This window comes from Gallus gallus, chromosome 7 (genome assembly GCF_016699485.2).
Source record: "Gallus gallus isolate bGalGal1 chromosome 7, bGalGal1.mat.broiler.GRCg7b, whole genome shotgun sequence".
Lineage (NCBI taxonomy): Eukaryota > Metazoa > Chordata > Aves > Galliformes > Phasianidae > Gallus > Gallus gallus.
Window position 1 is genome coordinate 16,255,483 of NC_052538.1, and position 26,657 is coordinate 16,282,139.

At 43.9% G+C, this 26,657-nt stretch overlaps 2 protein-coding genes and 1 long non-coding RNA gene across 22 annotated transcripts in view; all 3 read left to right on the plus strand.

Annotated features, from left to right (window-relative positions):
• The window catches only part of LOC112532793, a 34,592-nt gene extending 23,878 nt beyond the window's left edge, over positions 1-10,714 (plus strand). The window contains exons 7-9 of the long non-coding RNA XR_005861755.2: positions 944-1,053; positions 5,465-5,551; positions 6,217-10,714. This is a non-coding gene — a long non-coding RNA (uncharacterized LOC112532793). The remainder of the gene's footprint in view (positions 1-943; positions 1,054-5,464; positions 5,552-6,216) is intronic.
• A 5,032-nt stretch (positions 10,715-15,746) lies between these two features.
• Positions 15,747-18,900, plus strand: ATP5G3 (ATP synthase, H+ transporting, mitochondrial Fo complex subunit C3 (subunit 9)). 3 transcript variants are annotated; one of them, NR_102686.2, is made up of 5 exons: positions 15,747-15,919; positions 15,992-16,073; positions 16,948-17,066; positions 17,389-17,582; positions 18,652-18,900. NR_102686.2 is itself a non-coding variant. In NM_001277855.2 (5 exons), the coding sequence occupies exons 2-5, from the start codon at positions 16,035-16,037 to the stop codon at positions 18,764-18,766; spliced, it is 426 nt and encodes a 141-aa protein (NP_001264784.1). In that variant the 5' UTR covers positions 15,865-15,919; positions 15,992-16,034; the 3' UTR covers positions 18,767-18,900. The 3 variants fall into 3 exon arrangements, 2 of the variants coding, with proteins under 2 accessions (NP_001264784.1, NP_001264785.1); NM_001277855.2 differs by having other exon boundaries at positions 15,865-15,919; positions 16,948-17,025; NM_001277856.2 differs by having other exon boundaries at positions 15,865-15,919; positions 16,948-17,010.
• A 2,580-nt stretch (positions 18,901-21,480) lies between these two features.
• ATF2 (activating transcription factor 2) overlaps positions 21,481-26,657 on the plus strand; it is a 51,746-nt gene continuing 46,569 nt past the window's right edge. For 3 of the 18 annotated variants that reach the window (XM_046943430.1, XM_046943433.1, XM_046943437.1), the window contains exons 1-2: positions 21,503-21,862; positions 25,167-25,211. The gene's annotated coding sequence lies outside the window, so the exon portion shown is untranslated. Of the gene's footprint in view, positions 21,863-24,761; positions 24,876-25,166; positions 25,212-26,657 lie in introns of all 18 variants that reach the window. The other 15 variants (XM_046943428.1, XM_046943438.1, XM_046943435.1 and 12 more) reach the window with 9 other exon arrangements.

Sequence of the window (26,657 nt, forward strand, 5' to 3'; positions counted from 1 at the left end):
TGTGGACTGGTTTTTGGTGACTAAATGTAATTTACTTATTCAGTGCTTCAGATGGTTTGTGTCCACCTCCCACACGCCAGGCTTTTTAACTGGATCCTTAGCAAGTTATATGGGTTGACTGAGAGCAGCTGTCAGTAATGTTTCTCGGGGCACTTCCTCAAAAAGCTAAATGTGTGATACTGCAGCACTGGAGAGCTCAGACTCTGGGATCCTTCACTTCTTTTCAAGCAAGACCACCAGCAAAACTCTGGATCTTGCTTCTGCCTGTAATATGAATTCCCCATAAACGCCATTTCCCCTGTTTTGCTATTTTGCGTTCAGCAGAAATCGCAATTGGGTTTTCATGTTTAGGCTGTCCGTTTTTAGCCTGTTCAAGACTCTGACTTGGAGATGAACTGAAAAGCTAGGTTTGTTTTAGCTGGAATTACAAGCAGGCAAGGTCTGTAAAGAGAGAGAGAGAGGATCTTCCATAAGGCAGGCAGAGCTGAGGGGAAAAAGGTTTCACAGGCAGCCTCAGGAAGTCTGGAATGTCTTTGTTAGGGCGGATACGTTGGCTGAGCATGTACATTGGCTTAGCTCTGAGATTCTTTACTGTTATGTACTTCTGCTGTTGTAGGGGAAAAAAACCAACACAAAACCATGGGAGAACAGGCTAAAATCCAAGTGGGTGTAAGGTTGTTTGTGCATGCAGCTGCATATTGCTTTATATGAAGTGGCAACAAGATAGGTGTCGGCGTGTAGTAAAGACAATTATTGAAATAGGTGACTGTGTAAGGTTTTACCAAGGAGTTCTCTGGCATATTAAGACTCGGAGATTCTCTGTGCTGCTTTCCTCTAGCGAAGAGGAAGGGAAGGAGAGAACTGTTTGGAGATGAGCTAGGCTGCTTTGTATCTTCTTTTCCACGCTTCTTCAACAGCTGTGAAGTTTAATTTTTTTTTTCAGGCAGGTTTGACTGAATGAAAATTCTAAAACATCTGTCAAGGTCTGACATGATAATTCTGAGACATTTTAGCACTGGCTGAAAGTCAGCGTGGGACAGTGTACCACGAACGGTAACTTACGGATGCATTCCAACATCTTTCAATGTCTTAGCTTGAGTAACTTTGGTTTTCATATCTGAGGCGTGTTTTCCCACACAACTGTGGTTGAAGTTGCAAAATCAGAAATAAGGTTGGCTAAACAACTTGGGAGCGTGCCCTGAGCCTCCAAAATGTGCTGGCCGTGCTTTGCGTAGCCAGGTCTCACCCCTTGGTGCTGCGCGGCACGTGTTTTTCGGGTGGGCAAGAGTTTGGTTGGAAGGTCGTACGGATACCTGGTGGCACCGGAGGCCCGCTGCTGGCCCCGGGTCTCTTGCCTCGGTTGCGCTGCGCGGAGCGCTGAGCTGAGCTTTGTCACTGCTGCTCCCTCTGCTGGTCGGCACCGAGAAAAAGTCCAATGGCAGTCTATGCCTCGGGTTTGTGACTTCTATCCGATAAAGACACGTATTTCAAGTTCATACCTGTTAGGTACTGAACACTCTTAGATTTTTTTTTTTTTTTTGCATTAAAATGAGCTGTATTTCATCCGGCTTTTTCAGTGTGGCACAGCTACTGCCATGCCATCTATTTTCAAAAGCAATTCTTTCTGCACTGTACCCACACTGCTTTGTGTAAAAAATCAAAGTAATCTTTACAGTGAAGCAACCATGAGACCACATTCGAGCGGGGATTCTTCCCAAAGCTCTGTGAAGATATGGCCCATATCCTTTTCCCAGCAGAAATTACTCAGGGTGCCGTATGTGAAACTAACAGCTTAAAGTGATACATTTGATGCATTGTATTCATATGTTTTTCGCATCCGAGGCCATTCCATGCCTCCTGTTACATCTGCCTTTACACCATAGGCCTTTTCTTCTGCTTAATATGAGTAAGGTAAAGAGCTAAAACACTGAATTACAGTTCAGAAGAACCTTTGTCTGGTGTTTAGCATGCAGTTTGTAACTGTACGCATGCATGATATGATGCATATATTGGTCAAACACATGGCAGGTGCAACTGTGTTGCCCAGTCACTATTCTCTAAACAGGAGAAGACAGAGTACTATAGCCAAATGCCTTCAGGTCACAAGAAAGCATATTTCTCCTTGTTTTATTTCCCATAGCTAAGAGACCTTTCAGGAAAGTATAAAAGCAAAGATAAAAGTAAAGATGTAAGTCTACTTAATCCATTTAAGTGAAATGGGTTTCTTGGTTTCACACCAGTACATTTCACAGAAACTCATTAGATACTCTCTATTGATGATGAGTGTTTTGGACTGAAACAATACATAGATCTATAAGACTAAACTACATTCACCTCAAAGGATATTAAGGATTGTGATCCATCAGGAGTCCAGTTAAATACAGGGGCTTGATAATAGGAGTGTAGACTACATAGCTGCATTTAGGTACCCAAGGAGCCAGTCTTAAATCAGTGATCAGAGCTACTAACAATGAAATCCAGTGTTCTAACAAATACAGAAGGCCTTTCCAATGACTTGGACTTCTTAGAGTAGTACTCCAGCACAAAACGCCACCAGCAGCAGTGACAGCGTTTTTGAAGAGGAATACAATGAAGGTGATGATAGCATAATTCCAGTTTCTCAACTTTTCCCCTAATAAGAAAGAGCAATAGGAACTGAATTCCAACACAATTTCCATGTCAGCAGCGATCCTCCAGGGGAACGTTTTCACAATCACAGAAGAATGGCAGACACTTAAAATAACAAAACAAACTGAAACAATGACAACGAAAGTTGAACTGAGTTTTAACATTTAGCACAATGAAAGTTAATTTGTATAGTTTGAGGGAGGTTTTTTTTTTTAGACAAAATATCTGTCAACAAAAATTCAGGACTACTCAGTCCTGTGGTAGAATCAAATTAAAGTAATAAGAGCTTGGAAACAATCAGCTTTTCTATGCATTATTTGTAAGAGAAATTTAAAGGAATCGTGCTCCATCTGGTCAGTCCTGTGTGATAAAAAGGAAAAAGAGAGACACGATAGTATGAAAGCTGTGTCTCCTCTGCTGCACTCTGGACTAAGACAGCACTTAACTGCAATTCCTTTTCAGTAGGGTTTCTGTTTTTGCCTATCCCTTGGTTTATCTCACTGAGGGCAAAAAGCCTCCTTCCCTATGAATCTTTGTGTTGTGGAGCTCTGCGCACTTAAACTCTAATTAGATGTCAATCTTCTGTGTACTTTTGTGAATGAATAAATAAACTCCTTTTCCTTACCAGACTGAGCAGTCCACCACATAGTAGGAGACCACCTTATCTGCTGATTCTGATGATATCTCACAGAGGGAAGGCCGTGAGATAATGGAAGAAAAAAAAGTTGTGTTTTAATATTGGAGACAGGATTTTCTAGAGGGCGTGGAGAAATCCCGCGTATCAATGAAAGCTGAATTCCTTGGATTATTAAACCTTACTGATGTAAAAACCAACGTTTAATACAGCTCATGAGCAGCAAAATGACTCCTGAGCAGATTGATTTTGCACTGCACAGAAATGTGAGTTCCGATCAGAACCTCACGCTAGGAATGGGAGGAGCAGGATATTTTGCACTCCAGGAATGATGCTTCTGAAGTCGAATCTTTAGGGTTGAATATGTTCCAGCTGTAATCCCACTGAGTAATATTTCCTGAGTGAAGTCATGGTATTACCTCAGGGAGAATTTCAGCCCTGGAACTTGGTCATTTTACTGTTTTAAATTAGATGAACCTCTTTCTTTACCACACTTTTACTATGACCGCTGTTTACTTGCTTCCAAAATGTGACTGGTTAGTTATTTCTGGCATTTACTAAATACCTGTTTGTAGTTATACAAAATGTTATATTCCTTCTGTGTCAAGTTATCATGGAAACACATAGGGAAAACAGCAGCGAATGTCAGAGAGATGGGCTCCTCTGTAAAGAAGCAGCGAGGTACATGCAGTGGGAGATGGAATGCTGGCTCTGTTCTGACTCCAGCAGAACGGCAGGCCTCTTGTTCCTGTACCTGTTCAGTCACAACAGGTCTTATGTACCCAGTGCCTCCCTGCACTCAGCTACTCGTGCAGCATCCTGCGTGCACCAGGCAGTGTTCCTGCTGCATGCTCCCTATCCACGGAGAAAACAGGAGCAACTCATTTCTCAGAATGGATGAAAAACCTGGCTTCCCTCTAGGCAGGCACCTGGGCCAAATTTAGTAATTGTGTTGGCAATTTAGTAATTAAATGCAAAATGATTCGGTTGTATGACGTGCAGTTTATTGACTTCAGCTTTTTTTCCATGCTATATGGATATGTTTGGTAAAGATTTTTGAACACCAAGAGCTTCTGCTAAACATTAAAAATGCAGAGCGTGCTGCAAGGAGAACAGGTGGGAAAGCAGTTCTTTAATGTTCGTAGGCATTCTTCATGAGCTAGGTGTGTGCAGTGTAATGAGTGCCTGAGAGCTCTCAGTGTTACACGGCAGTGTGACTTCCCCTCGTGGTCTTTGGCAGAATCAGTGGTACTTTACCCTGCTACTCATTTTTCTCTGACATTGCTCCTTCCGAGCAGTCTGCTTTGCTATGTTCCTCTCGGCTGGTATGCAGCTCAGGTACCTACCTGCTCCTCAGAAAGGACTTCTCCTTGAAAACCAAATGCAATTGAAATGATTTCTTACTGTGACCACTAAATAGAAACGTACTTTGTAGCATGGATACTTTTTCTATATTGGACCTGTTAGTCTTACTACTAGTAGTTAATGTATAAATTAATACTAGGTTTTGGTTTGCTTTGTTTCTTTAACTCTACCGGTGTGCTTGTTTATTGTATGCTCCAAAAGAATGGTTCACTGATACAAAGAGAAATGAATTATGCAAAGACTTTAAGTAGTTATGGGCAGCCAGAGGAGATCCTTCCTATAATCTGGACAGCAGCTGTATTCACTGTCCTGTAACAGAAACAATGTTGAATACAACATTACTTAGTGAATGTGTCTTCCTAGACCCATGTCAGCAGGAACACATATTGACAGCAGTTTGCCTCATCCTTGCAAGTGTGCAATAATGTGCAGTGTGTTGGCTACTGCCAATGAGCAAACCACATGGTTTTCTGTTGTTTCCAATTCGTAGTCAAGTTCATTGCTTTGAATTTCCCTTTCCTATTCAAATTGCCATGGCAGATTACTGAACTCCCAGGAAAAAATATATAGAGAGAGAGATAAATACACTGTTATATATACTTTTTCATTTCTGTGTTCTTTAAACCTGCATGTTCTCTAGAAGTCTAATGTTTTTTCTTAACTCAGTAGCACAGTCAATGCTTCCCATAATTACTGCCTTATTAAAAAATGGGTGAAGTTTTTCCTATGTGGACATTCCTTAAGGATGCTTCTGAACTCAGGCACCCCATACTTAACCATAAAATGAGTAGATTACAAAATACATTTGAATATTTATGCAAAGCACTGTTGTCCCAGGTCCCTTGCCTAATGCAGAAGTGCACGCTGGTCCTGAACAGTTTGTAACTGAAGTGAAAGCACAGAAAGGAAGACAGAATGTGGAAGGTAAGCAAAGCGGCTACTGTGTGCAGTTAAATGAGATTGCTAAGTTAGTGTTTGTTTGTTTGTTTCCCAGTCTGATTATATTAAATACAGATTATCCTTTTAAAAAGATTTCAGGGCTGGAAACTGAAGTAGAAAGAAATTTTCAGCATCACAGAGTTGAAGTTCAATGTTCTAGATGAGAAGGAGCTCAATAAGATAAAGCTAACGCCCATTACTCAGGAATAAAATGATAATGTCTTGTATTCACCCCTTACCTGTGAATACACCAGAGGCTGGCTAAAGAGAAACAGAAAAAGAAATAGCCTACTGTTAAAACTGATAGAGAGTGCAGAGTGATGAAGAGTACTTATGGATGGCTATCATTAGCCTCAATTTTGTCTAATACTCTATAGAAATGTTTTTAAAGATAAATACTAATAGATGCACAGGGACCATTAATGTACAATTTGTGAAGGACAGGTTCTAAGAACACAAACATGCAAACTCATATACGATTTTCCATTGATCTTACAGCACACATAAAAATCACTTCCTAAATTAAAATTGAAGTCTCACTTAGGAATTCCACTTTCTATGAAAACTATTAAGAATACTCATGAGCTGCATCCGTAGCTTTCCTCCAGCACAGAGCTATAATGTAAAAAAAAGTTTCCTCCCCTCTTCAGGGACCGGTTCTCTCCTGAAGCCTGGAGAAAATCACTCTGATAGCACCTGAAGGATCAGTAGAGGATAGTGCTTCAATTACAGACAAGAAGCCGGGCCAAGAAGGAGCTCTCATAATGCTCACGGTGCTCATTACCTTTGGCTTCTTGCCTTAACAACTGGTGTATGCTATACCAGGTGTATAAATTTTCTGTGTGGTTGCTACATATTCTCCATGCTCCGACTTGGCAGTCAGTCCTCTACTCCCTCCTATGCTTCCTTTAACCTTCTGAAATCATTAAGGCATTTACATTTATGTAAAGCAGATCCACACCACTTCTGAGTTACAGTTCCCGTGCATGGCACTCTCTTTGCAAAGGTGTCAGTGGTCACATCTGGGGCAAAGACACAGAGTGAGGATTTCTGAGCTGTATTTGTCTCGCTTTTTGTAGGTCGATGTTTTTACAGAAGTTGTGCCACTAAAGCAAATGCCATTGAGAGCTCTCCACTGCACTCTTTGCATGAGCTCATAGAAATGACCTTTGTGTCAGTTCACCACTGGAAAACATTTCTATCTATGTCTGAGCAATAAACACCTGGAGAAATCCAAAGGATAAATTCAAATAACATTCTGCTTTTGCATCTGGCTTGTACTAGTCAATAGTACATAATGCGATCGGATAATAGAAGAGCGTATGGAGGGATTCTAACACTCAGTTACCACATCTGTCTCTCTACATTATCATCATTAGGGTGTTTAGATGCAATTTGTCTCCCTTTCCATGTGAAAGGCTCATGTTCCCTCCTATGAGCTGGGCACCAGCCCAACCATGATGGGTTGTGTCCGTGGGGGACGCCTTCACTTTGATACCTGCTATTAGCCATCATCAGCCCAGCAAGCTCTATTTTGATCGCTTATGTGCTTGCAGTCTTCAGCCAAGCAGGGAAGGAAACAGTGAATGTTTTTCTGACGTGGAAATAGGCGAGAGAACCAAGGGAGAAAAAAATAAAGGTATGTCCACTTTTCCACAGCTGACAGATTTTACAGCTCAGACATATGGAAATTCAGCTAAGCTGGACTCTGCTGCCATTTTAATTAAATATAAATAAAGAAGAAGGATGCTGGTGGGGTTAAGGCCATTGGCTAAGGCACAGGAGATCAGGAGTGAGTCACTAGCAACTGCCACAGTCTGACACTGGGCAAATCAACCTCTTGTGTCCCAGATTTACAAAATAGCTTGAGCATTTAGACTTCACGTTCCTCTGCACAGGGACTGGCTTTTATGACATATTTTCCAGCATCTAGTACCCCGAGGCACTGATCTCAGTGAGGTCATCTGGTTATTATCAAACACAGTACCATCTACTCCTCCGCACTCTGGCTTAGTTCTTTCCCAAAGAAGCTGCATGTAAAAAGGAACCAAGGAAAAATACTTAGCTGAAGCACAGGAATTTTTCCTTTTGGGTCAAATTTTAAAGTAAAATGTCATAGCTATTTCTGTTATGCTAGAACCACATTACTCACTGCTAATTAAGATGTAACAGGAAGAACTGAAGCCACAGCAACTCTCTTTGTTGTCCAGCTTCCAGGCAGTCAGCACTGAGGTGATCGGAAAGTCCTTACAATTGAGTTCCTTCGCTCCCATTTAAAACACTCTTTGCACTGTAGTGCATACTTTGTCATATCTGGTGCCTTGTCTGGGAGGTGGCTCTTCATACACGCCTTGGCAGAAGATGTGAGGGTCCCCGTTTGCTCTATTGTCTACTGGGAAGGAAACTACAAGATGCTTTTCACTCTCTCTTTGGGTCATGTACCTGAGGTGTTTCGGCAGCGTGAAGCCTGCAGCTTGCAGGCATCCTGACGTGAGCCCTAATCCAGGATGTCGCCTATGTTGGCCACAGTGACACACCCAGTTGTAGTATACACAGATGCTGGATATAGAAGAAGTCTAATTTGAATCAGGAGATCTGGGTTCTGTTAGTGGCTCTGCTACATGTTTCCTGTATTGCTTTAGGCAAGACATTCAGGACCTGATCCAACCTCTGCTAAATTCAACAGCACTCCTTCCTCTGGCAGCACTGTGAGATGGATTCAGCTTCTAGCCTATCACTTTTCCAGACTCTATATTCCTCAGTGGTGCAATGCTACCTGTGCACTCTATAGGTATCTGATATGACTTAAACCATTTTCTTGTAAAGCAGTTTGCTACTTAGGCGTAGCATGAATGTGCAATTGAATTAAATTCTTGATTCAGCAAAATGCCCAAACCTCTCACGGGCTTAGGTCAAGTAAATAGATACTGGTGAAATTCAGGCTGAATGTCAGTAGGTGTCGACACGCAGTCTCAAACACAGAGGAGGTAAATAACTTCATGGGAGCTCCTCCTGGACCCGATGGGAAGCACATGCCAAGCGCCTTGTTGGAGACATTGTTACTGTTAGTCATACCCGTCTGCTCCAAACCCAGTATGTGCCTAAACGCATTGCTCAAGCAACCCCAAAAAACACAACCCTCGTGCTATCTAGCACAGCACATACAAACACAACAGCCTGGAAAATACCAAAGGTGATTTGCATTTGATTATGTGAAATGTCACAAATCACTACTATTTTTTTTTTTAATACATCTAAAGAAACATAGGGAAAAAAACAACAACAAAAAAGAACAGAGCTACGTAGCCCATGCTGATTTCCAGGAACCTCACCTACTCTGTAACCCTTTGCTTTTGCATAATGCTGAAATCACAGCACGGATGTATATTCTGAAGGAATTGTGTTGGTGGTCCCTTCGTGCTTTCTGAACATCTAACAGTTAGCTAAGCAAACACACGTGACTGATTAAAAGAAGAAAGGGAACTATTTTTACAGGGACCATTAAACTTTAACTACCATCTGGCAGGGAATGATTAGAGAAGATCAAAATTAAGGCAGTCAACACAAACACTGTGCGGATACCTCAGGGAATTAATGTGGATGGAAGACGGTGAACTTGTGGCTATGTTAAGAGACAGGCAGCGGAGGAAGTGGTGAACACATCCTTTATGAGGGCTGCTTTAATGGCCACATTCACAGCAACAGGAGCAGAGAAAGAAGAATTCAGGAGCACCTGGGAATAATCAGACGCTTGCTGTCATAAAAAGAGAAAGTTAAGGCATTATACAAGAGCCACACCATTTTTGTTCCCCAACAAGTCAGGAAGGAAATTTTTATTGTGGAGGTGTGTTGAAGTTGGCAGGTAGTTAATATTCAGATTAGCCTAGTATCTTTACACGGGCATTTTAAATAGGGTCTGTAATAAATCTTCTAATTGAATGACCTTACGGAGTACAGACCTGTGGTTGATCTGACTGAACACTGGATGTCACTATGTATACACACTATTAGTCATTTTAGAGGCATTAAAAGCACTATCCAGACATGAATCTGTGCAAGCCAGCCATGTCTTTGTCAAATTAGCAAGCGTATGCGTCTCTAATTATTGGTGTTCCTGAGATAGTAGTTTCAACGAGGTGAAGCTCGTGAGCTGTAGGAACACAGGTCGCTTCTCCCAGCAGCTATCCTGCTACCCAGGCATGTGCTGCCCTTCGGTGCTCCCTGGCTGGAGTGCCATAGACCACCTTGGTTCTAGTGGTGGGGTTCGGATGTTGGGATAACGAGCTGGATGCTCACTGCAGCCCTCACAGCTGACACTTGACCAGGCAGCCATTCTATTTGCCCTTGTGGTTGGTACTTATCAATCGAATTACAGCTCACACAAAACTGCAAGAGCCCCCAGGAGCCAGATCTCACACGTGGCACAGGTGATCTCCAAGGAGCACAGTAACCAAGATCCTGGATGGGGCGCTGCTGGGAAGACCACTTTGTAGTTGTGATATCAATGTTAACTCTCTGAAAGAACACAAAATTGACTGGTATGTGAGGTAATTGGGAATGCTAACAGCTGTCTGTAAGCCAGGCCATTAATAGAACTATGAGGGAATGTTTTTAGGAGCTAAGGGAAAGAAGAAAAAAAAAGGAGTGCCTCTGAGATCAGATGGTATGGAAAACAAAACTGTGCTCTGCTCCAGAATGCCAGGTGAGCTGTCAAAAACGAAGGGGAGAAAACAAGCGAGAGATGCTGGGAGCAAATGATACAGCAATGTGCTAATGTGCTCTGAAATGAGGCTAGCTATTTTCATTTCTTGAGATCAGTGTCGTATTTTGCAGATTGACTTTTCAATATCATAGGAAATATACATTAAGTGTACTGAAAAGCCTATGAAATCTTGTTAACTGTACCTGATTTCATCAACCTGCATCAAGGAAAATAGGACCAGAGATACACATTGCTAACCTGAAACGTACACTTAGTAAAATATTTTGTAACTCTAGACCTTGATTCTCAATAGAATTTTCTAATTCTGATGTCTTCTTGCTACCCTAACCCTTGAAAAGCCTAAGACCTTTAAAAATTTAACTTTTCTACATGTTCTTAAATTCAATGTTGTTTCAGGGAGATGTTAAATAAAGTTTTACAATAGTTGTAGGTGCTTTGCTAACACCGGGGGAGGTGGGCTTTTGGGTTTCATTGCCACAGATCCTGTCTAGATAGCAAATTGTCTATAAGCCACTACTTAGAACTAGAGAAGTCTGCCTGGAAATTACCTGCACCAAATCTTATCTTATTCCAGAAAGTCCTTTTGGAGAACTCTGGGCAAAATATTCTTAGCTATAAGGTTGTATTTTAAATTTGAGCTCGGTGATCTGTGGTGGTGAAGCTTGGGAACAGATTTTGCACTTTCCTAAGTCATTTCTGGCTTCATAGAGTAATTCTGCTAACACAAGTAACCTGTTCGGGGGGGAAAAAAAAGGAGTCAGGTGCAGCTATAATATACTACTACGGTGTCAATGTTATCATATATTATTATAGTATTCATAGGTCATATGCAGACTCTTTTTATATGATAAACTGTTAACTAAGCAGCGTTAATTTTGTCTTATATGCATGCTGCTTTGGAATCGGGTGGGGCTCAGACATGCCTTTTGCAAATTTGTCCAGAATCAGGAAAGGCAAAAACTGCAGTGCAAAAAGGCAATGCTCTGTCATCCTGACCTCAGGCACAAAGCAATTGAGGGCTGCTGGAAAAAGCAGTGCAGCTCTGCTAAGCTCCTGCAGTTTGCTGCCTCCGCTTTGCTGCAGGGCCCTGCAGTACGGAGTACGTAGCAGCTGATGGCTCTCTCCTGTTAACAAGGAGCAGAGCACTCTCCACATGCAGAATTCCAAGCACCACGCCAAACTGAAAGAGAAATACTGAAGACATTTGTTGATTTCTTTTTAATTTTTTTTTTTAATAATGCCTCCAAGCATCTACAGATGTGATCCCACGTAACGAAGCATGTGGCCTTAAGCTGGAATTATTTGCAAACAGCGGGATCTGCTGGCAAAAGGAATGGCTCTCACTGCGCTCTGAAAGCTGTCCCTCTAAAGCCATGTTTGGTTAGCACCTCTGCCCTGCTGAAATTGGCATAGCTAATTCTGAGTGGGAACAGGGCCAGCACGGCAGATGGGGCCGAGCGCAGGCGTGCCAAGGACTGGTGTGTGCCTCGGGTCTGAGCACCGGGGGCAGGATGCAGGCAGGGCGGGCTGTCTGAGTTCCTGTGCTTTAGGTACAGGACATAACAATATATGATCTCTTTTGTAGCTGTGAGCAAAATTAATTACGGCTATTTAAAAATAGCCCGCCTGAGCCATGCAAAGCACGGCAGTTGCCAGCTGAAGTGAACAACTATTTCCGCAGGCTCAGACTGGCAGCAGCATGGCAGGGCCAGGCTCAGGCTCAGTGCCATCCTACAGGCTTTCTGCTGGGCCATCAGACCCAGGGCTTTGGGATGTTAATGGATGTTCTGTCTTTATCGCTTCTTTTTGGGCACTGATCCCAAAGCAGTCTGCAAGAATGAGAGAATTGAGACCCGTACTGGGGAGGTACGTCGTTTACAATTAAGCAGGTGAATCTTGCATGCATTAATGGCTATGATTCCATCTTCCCTCCCACCAGGGACTATAAGCTGGATCTACACTCTGCAGAGAGGGAGAAACAGCCCAGAGTCACTTATTGTTATACATTATAAGTTATTCAAAAACTGATTTAATCCCTAACTGGAAATTGGTAATTGCTGTGTTTCTGAGGACTTTTTCTGTTTCTCTTTTCACCTTACCAACAACAAAAATATAGCCCCCACAAACACATGCCCAGAGCCAAATGATTCTGAGAAGCACCAAGTACAAAATCTTACAAACAGCTTAGGTAATATTGTTAAAAACTATGAATCTGATCATTCTCCGTACACAGAAAGTCCATGCTTCCAAAAGAGCCCACTGGTGAAACACTTCTCTGCTTATGGCGTCTTCAACTTCAGCAGCCAAAGTTGATGGGTACTTTTGGAATCGGTGCCTCTACTGCAGCCAAAATCTCAGCTGCCTGTGCTGTTCTCTGGATCTGTGGTGTATTTGTGTTGCCAGCTTTGCGCTCTAAACCATGCAGTCAGTGTTGCCAATTTACAGCTGAACTGCGTTTTCTGTTAGAAAAGATGTTTAATGCATTGCTGGGCTTACTCTAATCTTAGTGACACACTGTAATCTAGCAATGTATCTATGTGTGCTACCCAATCACCCAAGTGACCGTTTCAGGTATCAGCTAGGCTTTTTTTGCAGCACAGCACAGAGACAGATTGAACCATCCGTGGGCAACACGTGAATCACCTGAGGAAAACACCTCACTTACAGGAGTTCTCGTTCTAAGAGACACTTTAATTCCGTAGGCTTTGAATTTTCTTCGTCTTTATAATAAATAATTTGATCCAATATCAGTAGATGATTTCTGATGAAAAGCAGCAAAATTCAAAGAAATATTGGGTAGATACCTGATAGCAATCTTTAAACACATGAAAATGTGACCTGAAGGTGGCGACCGTAACACATGTGGACTAATAGATGGGAAACGTAAAGTGAAACTGTTTGTCAACCTGTTAAGCATTGTGTACTGCAAATACAAATACGTAATCAGGTTGTTATCTCAGAAAACTCATATTTTTTCTTGACATAAAAAATGAATTTTTGAGGTCTTCCTCCACATGCCATGCTGGGCTTTATGAAAGAGTTATAAAAGTGGCTGCGGTACTGAATATTTTTACTGGCATACAGCATCCTGAAACCAACCAGCAGGACGTGAATGCGGGACAACAGGGTTTTACTGTCCAGGGTGAGAGTGATTCTACCCCCATTTCTGGGTAGGGCTGCTTTGGAGCCTTGGTCTCACTTTCCAACAGAATCCAGTAAGTAGGATGAAGGTGAGGACATCTTCCTTTGCTCAGTTTCTGCTGTAGCAGAGTAGTTTTCTTCTCGACGACTCTTCATTTTGATGTGTAATGGCTACTGTAGTAGTAGACCATATACATATAATCATTCTGTAATTTAAAGCAGATCTTAGAGACCCAAAAATGACATAGCTGGGATTACTGTGATTTTTGATTCAAATCGTACTAGAGCTCTTGATAGGATTCATATACATCCAGAGTCTTGCTAAGTACAGACACGGTCTGCTGTTTTGTTCTGTAGTTCATGCCATCAGTTTCTAGGACTGTGGTGTTAAAATAATCAATGAATGGTTAGCAGAATGCTCTAAATTAGCCCTATGTTATTAATTGCCTTCAGCTCTTCACTGAACAGAGCTGTTGAGACTAAAAGAAAATGAATCTAAGCAAAAAAAAAAAAAAATAGCTTGGGTAAGTACTCTGGGGCACAAAGATCACTCAAGAAGCAGATTCTCCCTTTTCTGTGTTTAAGAGAACTTTACAATGATGAAAAGAAAGAAAAAAAAAACCCCAAACTTCTATTGTCTGCTTTCGTGTGAAACATCACTTCCAATCCAGCCAAGTCAGCAATTAAAACTGCCAGCACTGCTTATGGCAGGATTTGCCAACAGCTGATATTCAATAAAGCAAACGGGTCTGGACAGCATACTACCAAGAGAAATTCTACTTACAGCAGAGCCATATGATAATGGCTTTATTCCTTCTTTCCAGAGCTAAGTCATTTTAAATATCCCACAGCATATTAATTCTGCTCTATATAGCTTCCTCCCACAAGCTATTGCTCACGTTATCTGTTAGTTGTGATTGGTAAGTCGACCACACAGGAGCAAATGGGAGAGGTGTGAGATACTGTGTGCTGAAACATGGGCTAGACAGCGACAACCCCTGACTTTATACATCAGTAGCAATCAATGTCCTGCATAACTACAGAAGCTCTGGACAGCTCACCCTGAGGCAGTAACGCCATTCTCCATTTTAAAGCAATTCACAGACATCAGGACATTCTCAGGAGGCTTTTGATCCCATTTTACCCTTTGGTGCTCTTCCAGCTGGTAAGGACTATTGGAATATGGTGGTTTTCCAGACACATCTCTTCCTCAAAGCAGTCTTTTTTTTTTTTTTAAGACTGGTGTGAGTGCGTGACATGCTGGGAGGCACTAATCACCTCCGGGAGGTAAAAATTAACCCCAAAGAATAGGTTCTGATCTAAGAGAACTGCCTACTTAGACTTTGGACAGTGGGATTTCTCCTGATTAGACAAGATTTCTCCTTCGGCGCATATCAACTGACATCCATCTCTTGTGAGCTATTAATTACGAACGTAGGATACTGACAGAGCCTTTGGTGCAAAGCACTCTGGCCACAGCCGTTTATTTGACGTTGTACAGCACGTGGCTTGTTGGATTTCTAGATGCATTCTTCTGACCCGCTCTACAACGTTAGTCTGTGCCTGGAGAGAAGCCAGCCCACACACCTCAGCCAGAAATGCCAGCTTATAGGTGAGATGCCCACGCCAGACCCAACTCCCTGTAGAACTTAAGGGTTTTAAATGCACGCTGAGCAAACAAATTGCACCGTTCTCTGGTACACCTCACTGGGGACCCAGCAGCGTTTTATACAGATAGGAAACAGAGTGAGGTTAACAGAAGCCCTTTTTAATGGAGACCTGCTTGAATTAAGCTGAGTGAGGACCCTGGAGATCAATAACTGCTCATCTGACCCCTCCCAAAAGCAACAGCTGAGCTGGATGTAAAATGTAGCATCAGCTGTTATGCCTTAAGTGCAACAATTAACAGGTGCTTAATGGTGGTGTTGATGCTGCTCAGATCAAGCAGCGTATGAATGTGTTTTTGCACAGCGTTCCAGAGTGGGAATCGTGACAGAAAACGTACAGCACCGGTGAGACTGCAGCCTGGTTGTGGGAGCCGACAGAAAAGTACGCGATGACGGAAGGCACGGTGTCAGCTGGAGGATGGGAGAACACCCCAACAAGGATGCAAGAGGCAGATGTGAACTGTGCTGTTCGGTCGCTGGGGCTCCGTGTAACCCAGGGAGGGCCCGGAGGCAGAGAGCGCGCAGCGAGCGGCCTGCAGCCCTGCGGGGGGGAGCTCAGAGCGGGCGGGGGGCGCGGCCGAAGGAGGGGGCTGTCGACGAGGGGGCGTGGCTAAAGGGGCGTGGCTAAAGGGGGCGTGGTCAAGCGGGGGGCGTGGCGAGGCTCGCGCCCCCCGCCGCTGCCAATGGCGTCGGCATAAAGTGACCTTGGCGCCGCTCCCTCCTCTTCCGTCGCGCCGCATCCGGGCGCCCGCCGCCGGTCCCGCCGCGCCTGCGCACAGCCGCGCTCAGCCCGTCAGCCCTGAGGAGCGGCAGCCGCAGAGGGTGAGCGCCGGCCGCGGCATCCGCCCCCATCGCCGTCGTCGCGGCCCGCTCACCTTTTCCCTCTCTTCGCAGAGACGCCGGATCGTGGCCCCGGGGACGCCGCCCGCCCGCTAAGATGTTCGCCTGCGCCAAGCTCGCCGCTTCGCCCGCCCTGGTGAGTGGGTCGCCCCCGGCCCCGCGGGCGGGCTCGCTCTTCCACTCCGCCTGCGCTGCCGCGGGGTGGCGGGGCTGCCGCGGGGCGCCCGAGCCGGGCGGGCCCCTCGGGCCGAGGCGGGGCGGGGGCTTCTCGGCCGCGGGGTCGCGGTCTCCTTCCCGCATCCTCGGTGGGGCCCTCGGCCAAGGTGAGGGGCGCGGAGGGGGAGGGGGGTTGCGGCGCTGCTGGGCCCGGAGCGCTGCTCTAGGTCAAACTCCAGGCCGAGGCCCGGCCCGCTTGGGGCCGGGCTTCTCGCCCTTGAGAGACGAGGGGCTCTTCTCCTTCGCGACGTCCTTTCGCGCTGCAGAACGTCTCCGCTCGCGTGGCGCGGGCAGGGCTCCGCTGCAGGAAGCAGTTGGTGCGAGGGCCGCTGTGACCTTAGAGTGCTGGCAGCCCAAGGGCACGCGCAGGCCTCGTGTGAGAGAGCCTTCATTCATTTGCGCCTCGCGGCGTTTCCCAGCCCGGGCCGCGGCTGTGCGTTTAGCGGCTCGGGAATTCATTTTGGTGGCTTCTACTTTTCCGTTCTAAAACATACGTTGCTGCCTGCCCGTCTGTTTGGCTCTTACGTGGCTGCTGATTTGGTCCCTTCCCTCTCAGTGTGCTGCGTGCTCGCTGAATAGCGTAGCTATTTGCTTTAATGGCTTTGGAAAACAGTGCTATCCAATTGCATGCGGAGTTTGCTTCAGTGTGCTCTTCTGTATATCTGGCTGGGTGAAGGTGGTTGTCATTCTAATAAGGCAAGTGGTTTAGCAGATAATAGCCTTAATAACTTACGGAAGATCCCATGAGGACAGTTGTAGCCAAGTACTTCTTAACTTTTTTCCTCCTCTTGCAGATCCGCGCTGGATCGAGAATCTTGTACAGACCAATTTCAGCATCTGTGTTTTCTAGGCCAGAGGTCAGGACTGGAGAGGTACCTTATAAACAAAATTCTGTATCTTCCTAAATTACCTGGTGAGCCTAAATGTTCTCAACCTAGAGTTCACTTGTACTAACGCAAATATCTCTGCTCTGAAGCTTGCTTTAACTCCAACCTTTAATAATACTTGTTGCTGACCTGCTGTTTCATTCAATAAAAGTCCTTTGCATTTTATGTTCACTGCTGTCAGGTGAACAGGTAACATTCTGGTCTTTAACTCCTATAGTCTCATCGCTTGCAAGAGTAACTAGGCTCTGGTTCTAATGCAACTTTTGTAACTATGAGATAGTGCTGTATCATGAAAAATCGTCTGTGTCTGAATATAATGTTTTACTTTTTCATGTCTTGTTTTCTTAGGGCAAATCCACACTTAATGGGGCCCAAAACGCTGTCTCCCAACTAGCACTTAGAGAATTCCAGACTAGTGCTGTCAGCAGGGACATTGACACTGCTGCCAAATTCATTGGTGCTGGTGCTGCCACAGTAGGTGTGGCTGGATCTGGTGCTGGTATTGGAACGGTCTTCGGTAGTCTAATCATTGGCTATGCCAGGTAATCCATCTCTCGCATACAAGTGTTGAATTACGTGCAGTTGTATCTTGATGCAGCATTCCCAGTAAGCTAAATTGTAGTGAGGATGACAGAGGCATGATAGATTCTGTTAATAATTGCTAGTGTTAAACATGGCTAAATGGAATAGTGTGAAGCTGCAGTATATTCAACAGGATGGCTCTGTGGTTAAATTTGGAACTTCATACTGTCTGCATGGGGAAGAGACATGAAAGAAAAGAGTTAGTCTTGATCAGTGCTTTTGTCATCGAAGTCCAGTGTTCCAGCATTCAGTTCCTGAACTGAATTCAAAATCTAGCCTAGATTCTCCCCTAGAAGAAGGGAGATGTCCTAAAGAGGAACTGTATAAAACAGACATTACTTCATTATTCTCTCTAGCAGTTAAGACCTAAGTCTTGTGTCGTAATAAAGGTGTTTTTCTAAAAAAACCCTGATGAAAACAAGTAAGTTCATCTTTTGATTTAAGAAACATAAGTGGCTTTTCATTCAAAACGAATGTCTCCCCTTCTGTAATAGGCGTGAATATGTCAGTAAAAGTTTGTGGACTACTACTACATACTGCTATGCTGAGAAGTCCTCCCCTTGCCCTGGAGAAATGCATTGCTTTTTTTTTTTAATTAACAATCTGTTGCATACTTATTTTGTCTAGATGGTTTCAGTTCCTGGATTTTTCTGTGAGCTACTTAATGTTTTCAGCTTCCTTAGAATATAGTTGTAATGACAAAGATATGAAGTCAACTTAAAAATAGTAGTGCTAATAGTTCCCATACGGGAGGAAAGTAAATGCTAAGGGTGAATGTAATCATAAGAGCTGTACTTACTTGGAAAAGTCATGTGTAACCTGCATAATTTGGATCTAGACTTAATAACAAAGTCACTTGTCTTCCATGAAATTCTTGCTTATAAAAAGCTTATGCTTGGATTTACTGAATTTCCTGTTATAGAATCTGTGTAAGGGCAAGTATGAGATTGTAAATCTGTGAGAAACATTAAGCTGAGTATGAAAAACTTCTTAAAGCTAAAAATACATTACACCTTTACTTTCTTCTAGAAATCCTTCTCTGAAGCAGCAGCTGTTCTCATATGCTATCCTGGGATTCGCCCTGTCTGAAGCTATGGGTCTCTTCTGTCTGATGGTTGCTTTCTTGATCCTATTTGCCATGTGAAAGGAGATCTGCCTGTACTATTGGCATTGGAATGTAATCCTGCATATTTTATGGGACTCCCAAAATGTTGGTGTCGTGGAAATTGATGCTATTTCCAAAGTCATTTCATTAAAGATAACGACTTTAACTGTCAACCTGTTGCTTGCATTTATTATCTTTCTTATAAGGATATGATTTTATCTTGTGATAGTGACATACTGTGTAGGACCCTCAAAACAGTGACTTCAAGTCAAGCATAATATTTGTGGGAATGTCACTTGTTTGGTAAAATCAATGTGACTAATTGTAGGAAAATCCAAGGATGCATTGACGCAGTGTGAGAAGTTACACTTCTGGTGTTGTTCCTTTACCTATTTCAGGTAAATGCAGAGCTGTTTCTTTGCACAACTTCATGTTCTCCACTCCCCCCAATCCCCAGATCAGCTGGCACACAGGGAGTTTTGGCACCCCATGGTAGAATGAGCTAAACAATCCTCAAACAGTGGTAAGGAAGTTCTGTTTACATCTGTTGTCAGTTCCACTATGAATTTTGATCACCATAGTAAAAGTTTTCTACTTGGTTCTGATCAGTATCCAGGGTGAACTGAATTGGTTGAGATTGGTCCAAAGCCTTTAGCTGTGGCACATGGACTCTATACTCTTTCTTAACTACAGCGTTCTTGGCATTACCTAACTAAAAGGGAGAATGTCCAGCTTCCTAATTTAGTATAGATTTGTCATCTACCTGATTTTTAATAGTAGGATCCAAGCACTTCCAGTAACAAAATGCCTGCACTGCAAGCTTTGCTTCTCATGCTTTCGATCTTCTAACGACCTTAATGCACTTAAGGTGTTGTCTCCACTTACAGCAATGTACTGTGTGCCACTGCATGCTTATTGGTTGGGTGGCTTTGAATATTAAATAATCTGATCATTCAACAACTACAAACTGACCTTTGGAAGAAGGTGAACAAGCTTACAGGCTTTGCTTTCTTGCTGTTACGGAATTAAATCTAGGGAGCTATCTGCTATGAGCTGTAAGTAGCCTGACCTCAGGTATATGGAGAAACTGATTTGTCTATCTGATGAGTGCAATATACAGGTAAATGTACAATACAAATGCATGTTGTAGCTATCATCTGTAGTCATGCTCACACAGTGTTGGTTATTTTTTAATACAGTAATCTATTCTCATAAGCTGTTACAGAGCTGAAATGCAGTGTGTTTGCCTGGGATGAAAGGGAGATAACTAGAATTCCAACCTAAAGCTTATCTGTCTTTGTGTGTGATGAGACTTTGATGAAGTTTAGCTGTGTGTTCAATGTAGGGAGAAGTTCTGGCTAACTGTTATTCTGGAACTTCAATAAGAAAGCTGTCCGAGTCGTGGCAATTGCTGAATGTACATCCTGTGTTTGCCATTGTGGTTCACCCTGTCAGCATGATCCCTATGATCAGCCTTGTATGAAGAACATTCTTCATGTATGAAACCTGTCTTAGTAGCAGCATCTCCCCAAGTGTGACAGATTTTTAAATCACTCCTATACTGCTGAAAGTGGTCCAAAATAGCTGTTAGGTAATGCTAAATTTGGATGAATTGGTTCTCATCGTTAGACAAATCATGGTCTTAAAAAGCATAGAAACAAACCTTCATGCAGGAAAGTATCTTCCTCATTGGCAATGTTGTCCTCATTGACAATATAGTAAATGATTGATAGGTGGATTTTCACACCTGGATGATTTTGGGGGCACATGGGCTCCCTCTCTCTGTTCCTCCACTTTCCCTTGCTTTCACCAGTTGGTTGATCACTTCAATGGTTGAGTCACTTTGGTCTTATAAAAACACATGGGGTGTTCCTCAGAAGAAACAACTGTAAAGGTGTGGACGAATGTCATTGGCTTCTTCTGATGGGTTTTAGCTGTGATTGTGCAGCAGTGAGCTATATGAAAGGACTCGATCCTCTCTATAAGGGCTTACATCAGAGCTTGCATCTCTCTGAAGTTTAGGACTGATGCTGCCATGCGGTGGTAGATCTGAATCTAAAGACTACCTATTTCCTATGTGGCTCTCAGTTGCTCTGTGAGGAACGCTTACAGCTGCACAGCACTGAGATCTCTTCCGTTCTGCAGTATCTCCCATTTGAGCCCTTCACAACACTTAAGTTATGAGGAGTTCTGCCTTAAAGTAAATGGTGTTGTGGGGTTTTTTTTCAGGAAGATTTTTGATATTCATACTATTAGGTGCCTTATGTTGTTAGAAATCTGAATTGAATGCAAGGTCTGGTTATCCCAAGGCTTGGCTGTGACGTGCTTGGAGCAGTGTCACTGAGCACAGCCCCTTGCAGCAGCTCCCTCCAGGACAGGACTTTGTTTCTGTGCAAGTCCTCCGAGCCGTGCTGCACAGCGTGCCGGGCTGTGGAAGGAGCACTGTTTGGCTTGGCTGTCCTCGCACGTGTGCTGTCCAGATGTGGCCGCTGGAACGTTAAGCTGGCCACATTCACTCATCCTTGGCAAGAAGAAGTAGGGCTGTGACTGCTCTGGACGCTGGACGGAAGTGTAACGCCCACCTCCTCCTCGGAGCCGCCGCCGTGCTCGGCGTGCTCACCCATCCACGTGCGCACCGAGCGGCACCTGCTTAGCCGCAGCCACACCCAGACACCCGCCGCTTCCGGCCACACAGGCAGCCGCAGCCGCCCCGTCGGCGGCGCCCAATCCGCGGCGTCCCCGCCCTTCGCCCCGCCCCTCTGCGCCACGTGACCTGCGTTCCGCCGGGCCCGCGGAGATGTCGGCGGTGCTCTCGCGAGAAGTGACGGAAGCCTGTGGGGGACCCGGCCTTTCATGTGCGGCGCGGCCCGCGTTCCCGGGTGAGTTTGTAAACAGGAGCGCGGCACGGCCGGGCGAGGTGCCGGCTCCGCCCTCTGCGCTGCGCCCGGGTCCGGGCCGCGGGGAGCGCCCCGAGGGCGGAGGGGAGGGAGCGGCCCCGCCGAGCGGTAGGCGGGGGTTCCCGGGAGGCGGTAATATGGCGCCGCGGCTCCGCGCCGCCGCAGCCCCCTCCCCCACCGCGGCCTGCGGCTCCCGCTGCCCCTAGAGCCGGGCGGGAGGGCACCGGCGCCGCCGCAGGTAGGGGCCGAGCGGGCGGGGGCGGCGGGGCGGAGGTTGCGCCGGCTTTGCCCTCGCCTCAGGGGGCTTCCCCGGGCTCGCCTTGAGCCCCGGCCCCGAGGAGGCCTCTCCGCGTCCATCCGCGGCTCCGGGGGGCCTTGGGTTGCGTCCAGCGCCCGGGCTCAGCGGTGGGGGGGGGTCGGGGGCGAGCGCCTCTTGTGCGGGCGGGGCCGCGGCCTGTGCCTGTGGCTCCAGGGTTGTCCTGATGAAAGGTCTCCGAAGCTGTCAGAGGATTAAAAGCAAGTAGCACAGTGCGGGCCTTCAGGCACTGATGGTTGCACGGTGTTTCAGGCACAGATATTTCATGCCCCCGTGCTGTGTGACTGTGGGCTTGGGGTACAGGTGCTGTGCTGCTGCAGCTTTGTTCGTGCTGCAGTCTTCCTGCACCCCTCTGTTTGGAGGGGGTTCCATCAGTGCGTTTCCTTGTTTCACCCCGTACCTATGTCACTCGTTTGCTTTTCGTTGCTAGTTTCTTCCAGAAACGATCTTTCTCTACAAATAAAGATGCTGTCACCTGCTTCAGTGTAGGATAAAAAACTCTACTAGAGCTGGAAATTGTGATTCATCCACTGGTTTGCAAGCAGCTAATGCAAAGTGAATTTTCTCCTACGGTTTTCTCTTGTGCCTTTTAGAATGTCTTTGTCGTCATCTTGTCACACTGTACTCAGGGCTGTGAATCTCTTCTCGAGCTGTTGCTGAGTGTAAAGGCACACAGAGTTGATTTAAAAAAAGAAAGGGGAGGGGGAAAAAGCAGATGTGCCTGAAGTTAAGGTTCAGTAACTGCTGTGACTGCATTGGATGCTCTGTTCAACTTTGGTTTATAGGATGAGGAAAACTTTGTGGTCTTCGGTTTCCAGTGAGGTAGAAGTGTCTTCAGTCTTCTAATGAAATATCAGTTGCTGTCCATTAATGAAGGTCTGGTTACAGGCATCACCTCAGAGGCACACACTAGTGGCATTCACTTGGATTCTCTTTTATTTATTTACCAATTGAAGCCTTACTGAAAAAAAAAAAAACCATCAAGAACCAAAAAAACAGCAACTTTATCATAAACTGCTTTTTGTAATGCATCCAAAGAAATAAATAAAAAATAACTTCACGTGCACGTGGGGTGAAGCTGCTTTCAAAAAACCTCAGGGGTGTGTTTGTTTTACAGTTGGTAGTGCATGCTAACACCTGATCAGCTAGTTGGCTCTTTGATCTTCCTCATTGCGTAGTCAGATTTCCATCCTGACTTGAATTCTAGAAATACAAACACCTTTGGTACATCTTTTTCCAGAAGATTCTTAACTGTGCAGTGCGTAACATAAGGTGCTTTCAGGTCCTGAATTAATCATGCATAACTTTATGAATAATTTTTGTTTTCATGCTACTTTTCTCATGGCTTTGTGACAGCGTTGAGCAGCCTGAAATATGGTGTTTTTCATCTTATTAATTTGGGTCCATCTACTGCCTAAAATTCCTTTCATCAGCTATTCTTTATTTCCCCCCACCCCCCGCTAATCTTTATAAACTTACAAATGCACATTCAAAGCTCCAAGAACCTTTACTGACATTTAAAGTTCTCTTATTTTTGCAACGTTCAAAAACGATTTGGAATTTCTGTATTGAAATAACGCACTGATTGTTTTTAGAGGAGTAAACGTGATTCAGTAGCATTAACTTCTCTCTGTAATAATGAATAGACTTCAAGTTATCATATCCTCCTGCATAACTTAAGTATATTTGTTTCAAATCAATAGGGAGCACTCTGAGACACTGAATATAGCTGGTGATAGAAATACGAGTCGATATTTTATAACTATGCAATAGCTCATATTTTTGTTTCAAGTTGATGCCATACTGTATCTGATTGATTTTTGTGTCAGTTGCTGTTTAGCAGGAGCTCAACCTCAGAACTTTTCTATTAGCTCTAGTTCAGATTGGAGTTTGTCTTCAGTAAGCTAATGGGAACAGTATAGCGCGTTTCCATTTCTGGGTGAGTGCCAGTGGCCATTTACCTTGTTGCTTATAGGAAAAAAAATACATCACTGTTTTAATGAGCTACGAGAGTGCTTCAGTGGCATAGTCCTTGGTATGTTTAAGGATTTAAAATCAAACCCTTAATTACTGTATGCAGTTATGTACTCAAAGGATGCGATCTGTAAAAATGAGGTAGCTTTATTAAGATTTTTTAAATTTGCTGAAAATGAAGTTGCAAAAGACTAGATTTATAATTGTCTGTTAGGTTGATGGACAGTATTAAAACTTTCAAACTTAGGTAATTGAGCTGGTAAAGGCATAAAAGCTAATATCTTGCTAAACAAGTTGCACAAAGATCTCGGGAATATTAATTCCTGTATATGTGCTTTCTGAGGTTTCCTGGCTTTCTACTTGTCTGTAAGAGCTGTATTCACATAGCACAAGCTTCCACTAATCCAAGCCCCTCTGAGAAATATCCAAGCCAGGGAGCTGACGGTGGAGCTGTCATATTCAGCCAGCAGGAATTGTTAGGTCTAGGGACGTTTCTTTTATTCCGTCAGTGCTCCTGGTTTGCCAGAATTGTCCCTTCTTATGTAAAAAGCTTGTTCCTTCAGCAAAACCCAAGTAACTTCATTGGTTTATTTATGTGCATGTGACTATCTGGCCAGTGGATTTCTTCTTCTTCTCATTTGAAATTGTTAGGTCAATCTTCCTCACTTCTCACACGTTTTTCCTCTTACCCAGATATTCTCCCTCTCAGTTATTTGAACTGAATTCCATACCTTCCTCAGTTTGTCTTAGACATCAGTTACAGACTGGTAACTGACAGCATCAACGTTAGGCCTGCTTTTAAAAGAAGAAAGCTTGATGCAACAGGCATTGCCTTCTTCCTCCCCAGAACTCTCTGAAACAGACCGCGTGACTTCAAGGAAGTGGAACAACCGCTCCACTAAGCAGTACGGTGGCAGTGTTGAAGAAGGAGCTCCCATTCTCCTCTTGGCCAGTTCTTGAGGTTTGCATCCTTTAAAAACCCGGGACTACAGCCTATAGCTATCTTCCAGAATCTACTCATTCTGTTACAGAATCTACTTGCTAGTGATTCTACTTCCTTTTTAAGGAGGATTGTTTCTTCAATTTTTTCCTCCTGCAGTCTGTTCATTTTTCAGTTTTAGTGTAATAGGAATGTTAAATTCTGTGGTGGCATAACAGAAGTGCAGTCGGTCAGAACAATTCTGAAAGCGGTTTGTAATGGTGAATATGAATTACACCACTTCTGCTTCACTTGTCTTTTTTTTGCGTACAGGAAACTGAAAAGAAAAAAAAAAAGAAGTTGTTGCAGTCCTTCTAGGTAAGTGAAGTGATGGCTTTTATTCTAAAATCCAAATGCTGACTTTTTACTAAGTGGTAAATTCCACACACAAACTTCTGGTTTCTCCTGAATGCAAAATTTGCAAGTCTGACTGCCCCTGTAGAAAATTTTAGAGCTTGGCATTAAATATGGGAGATGATTAAAATGTATGCTGTTCGATGCTGTTGTCAGGTATCGAAAGTATAAGAGGTACCCTTTATTTTGATTTGCATTGACTTGCTTGGCTGCAGGAGAGACAGCTCTTAATTTTGGAGTGGTTAAGTTTGGAAAACAAAACCAGCTCTTTCTTGTTTTTTTTTTAATCGAAAGAAGCATCTCTACTAAAATTTTTGCTTAGGGCCAAGCAAATCATTAGATCGTGCTCTTCAAGTACCCGTTAAGAGAATGTTATTCTTTAATGTGCAAATATATTCAGTCCACTTGACTTTAAATGCGAACAAATTGATGAAGAAGTTACACACCTCGAGTAGAACTCGTGAATCAATAAAGGCTTTGAAAATGCTTGCCCTTGCCCTTTTATGCTTCACTTTTCTTTTATAGGAAGTTTAAAGTAAGATCTTAAAACCCTAATGTTGAAAGCAATTACATACTACAATGAGATCTGCATTAAAGGTTACTAAGAGTTAATAACTCTATATACAGTCAGAGTTTATTGTGCAGTAAAAAGGGGTGCAATCCCAGATCAAATGTAAAGAATAAGAAGAAATGTTTAGTGTACGCAATTAGTCTTGAGAAAATGCAAACATCTGTAGAAAAATACATCTCTGATGCTTTCACTTAAGCGCTTTGTGAGGTACAGACTGAGGAGAGCCTTAATGCTGACAGGCTACCATAATTGTGCTTTGTGACAAAAGCCCAGTTTGTGTTTTATCCCACTTTCTCTCTCTCTTTTTTTTTTTTTTTTTGAACAAGAATGCATAGATGTTTCTTGAGATGAAGCTGTGTGCAAGTCGTCACCCAAGCTGCAAAACTTGGGTTTGCAACGCATGCAAGCAGTGGTAGATTAATCAGCTATTACAATAGCTGGTAGGCTCAGATTGCCCTCCGTGGGCTGTCCAATTGAGGAATAGGTTGACGCTTGCTGCAATGTGCGTTTCTTCTTGCTTTCCGTGCAGCAGAGGAATGATGAAGTAGTGTTGTTGGTTTCTTTGCCTTCCAGACTTCGTTTGTTTATAGTTGTGTCTTCTCAGCAGATCCTATCCTATATTCACTTAAGGGTGTCTTCTTCCATGCTGTTTGTGTCAGCTTTGAAATTACAAGAGAACAGTCTATTGCTACAGGGTTTAGAATAAGAAATTGCAGGGTAAGCTTGCATAGCTGATGAGCAAATTAGGGTGTAAGGGTATTTTGGCATCTAGCATGCTTGGTAATGTTGTGAGGCTTTAGCAGCAAGTCTGACAAATCTTTATAGGTATGTGTGAATGA

Excerpts from the sequence above, each read along its gene's own strand:
- ATP5G3 (NM_001277855.2), top strand. The coding sequence starts at position 16,035 with ATGTTCGCCTGCGCCAAGCTCGCCGCTTCGCCCGCCCTG. Across the intron at positions 17,026-17,388 it reads CAGAGGTCAGGACTGGAGAG|GGCAAATCCACACTTAATGG; the intron begins GTACCTTATAAA and ends TTGTTTTCTTAG. Across the intron at positions 17,583-18,651 it reads CTAATCATTGGCTATGCCAG|AAATCCTTCTCTGAAGCAGC; the intron begins GTAATCCATCTC and ends ACTTTCTTCTAG.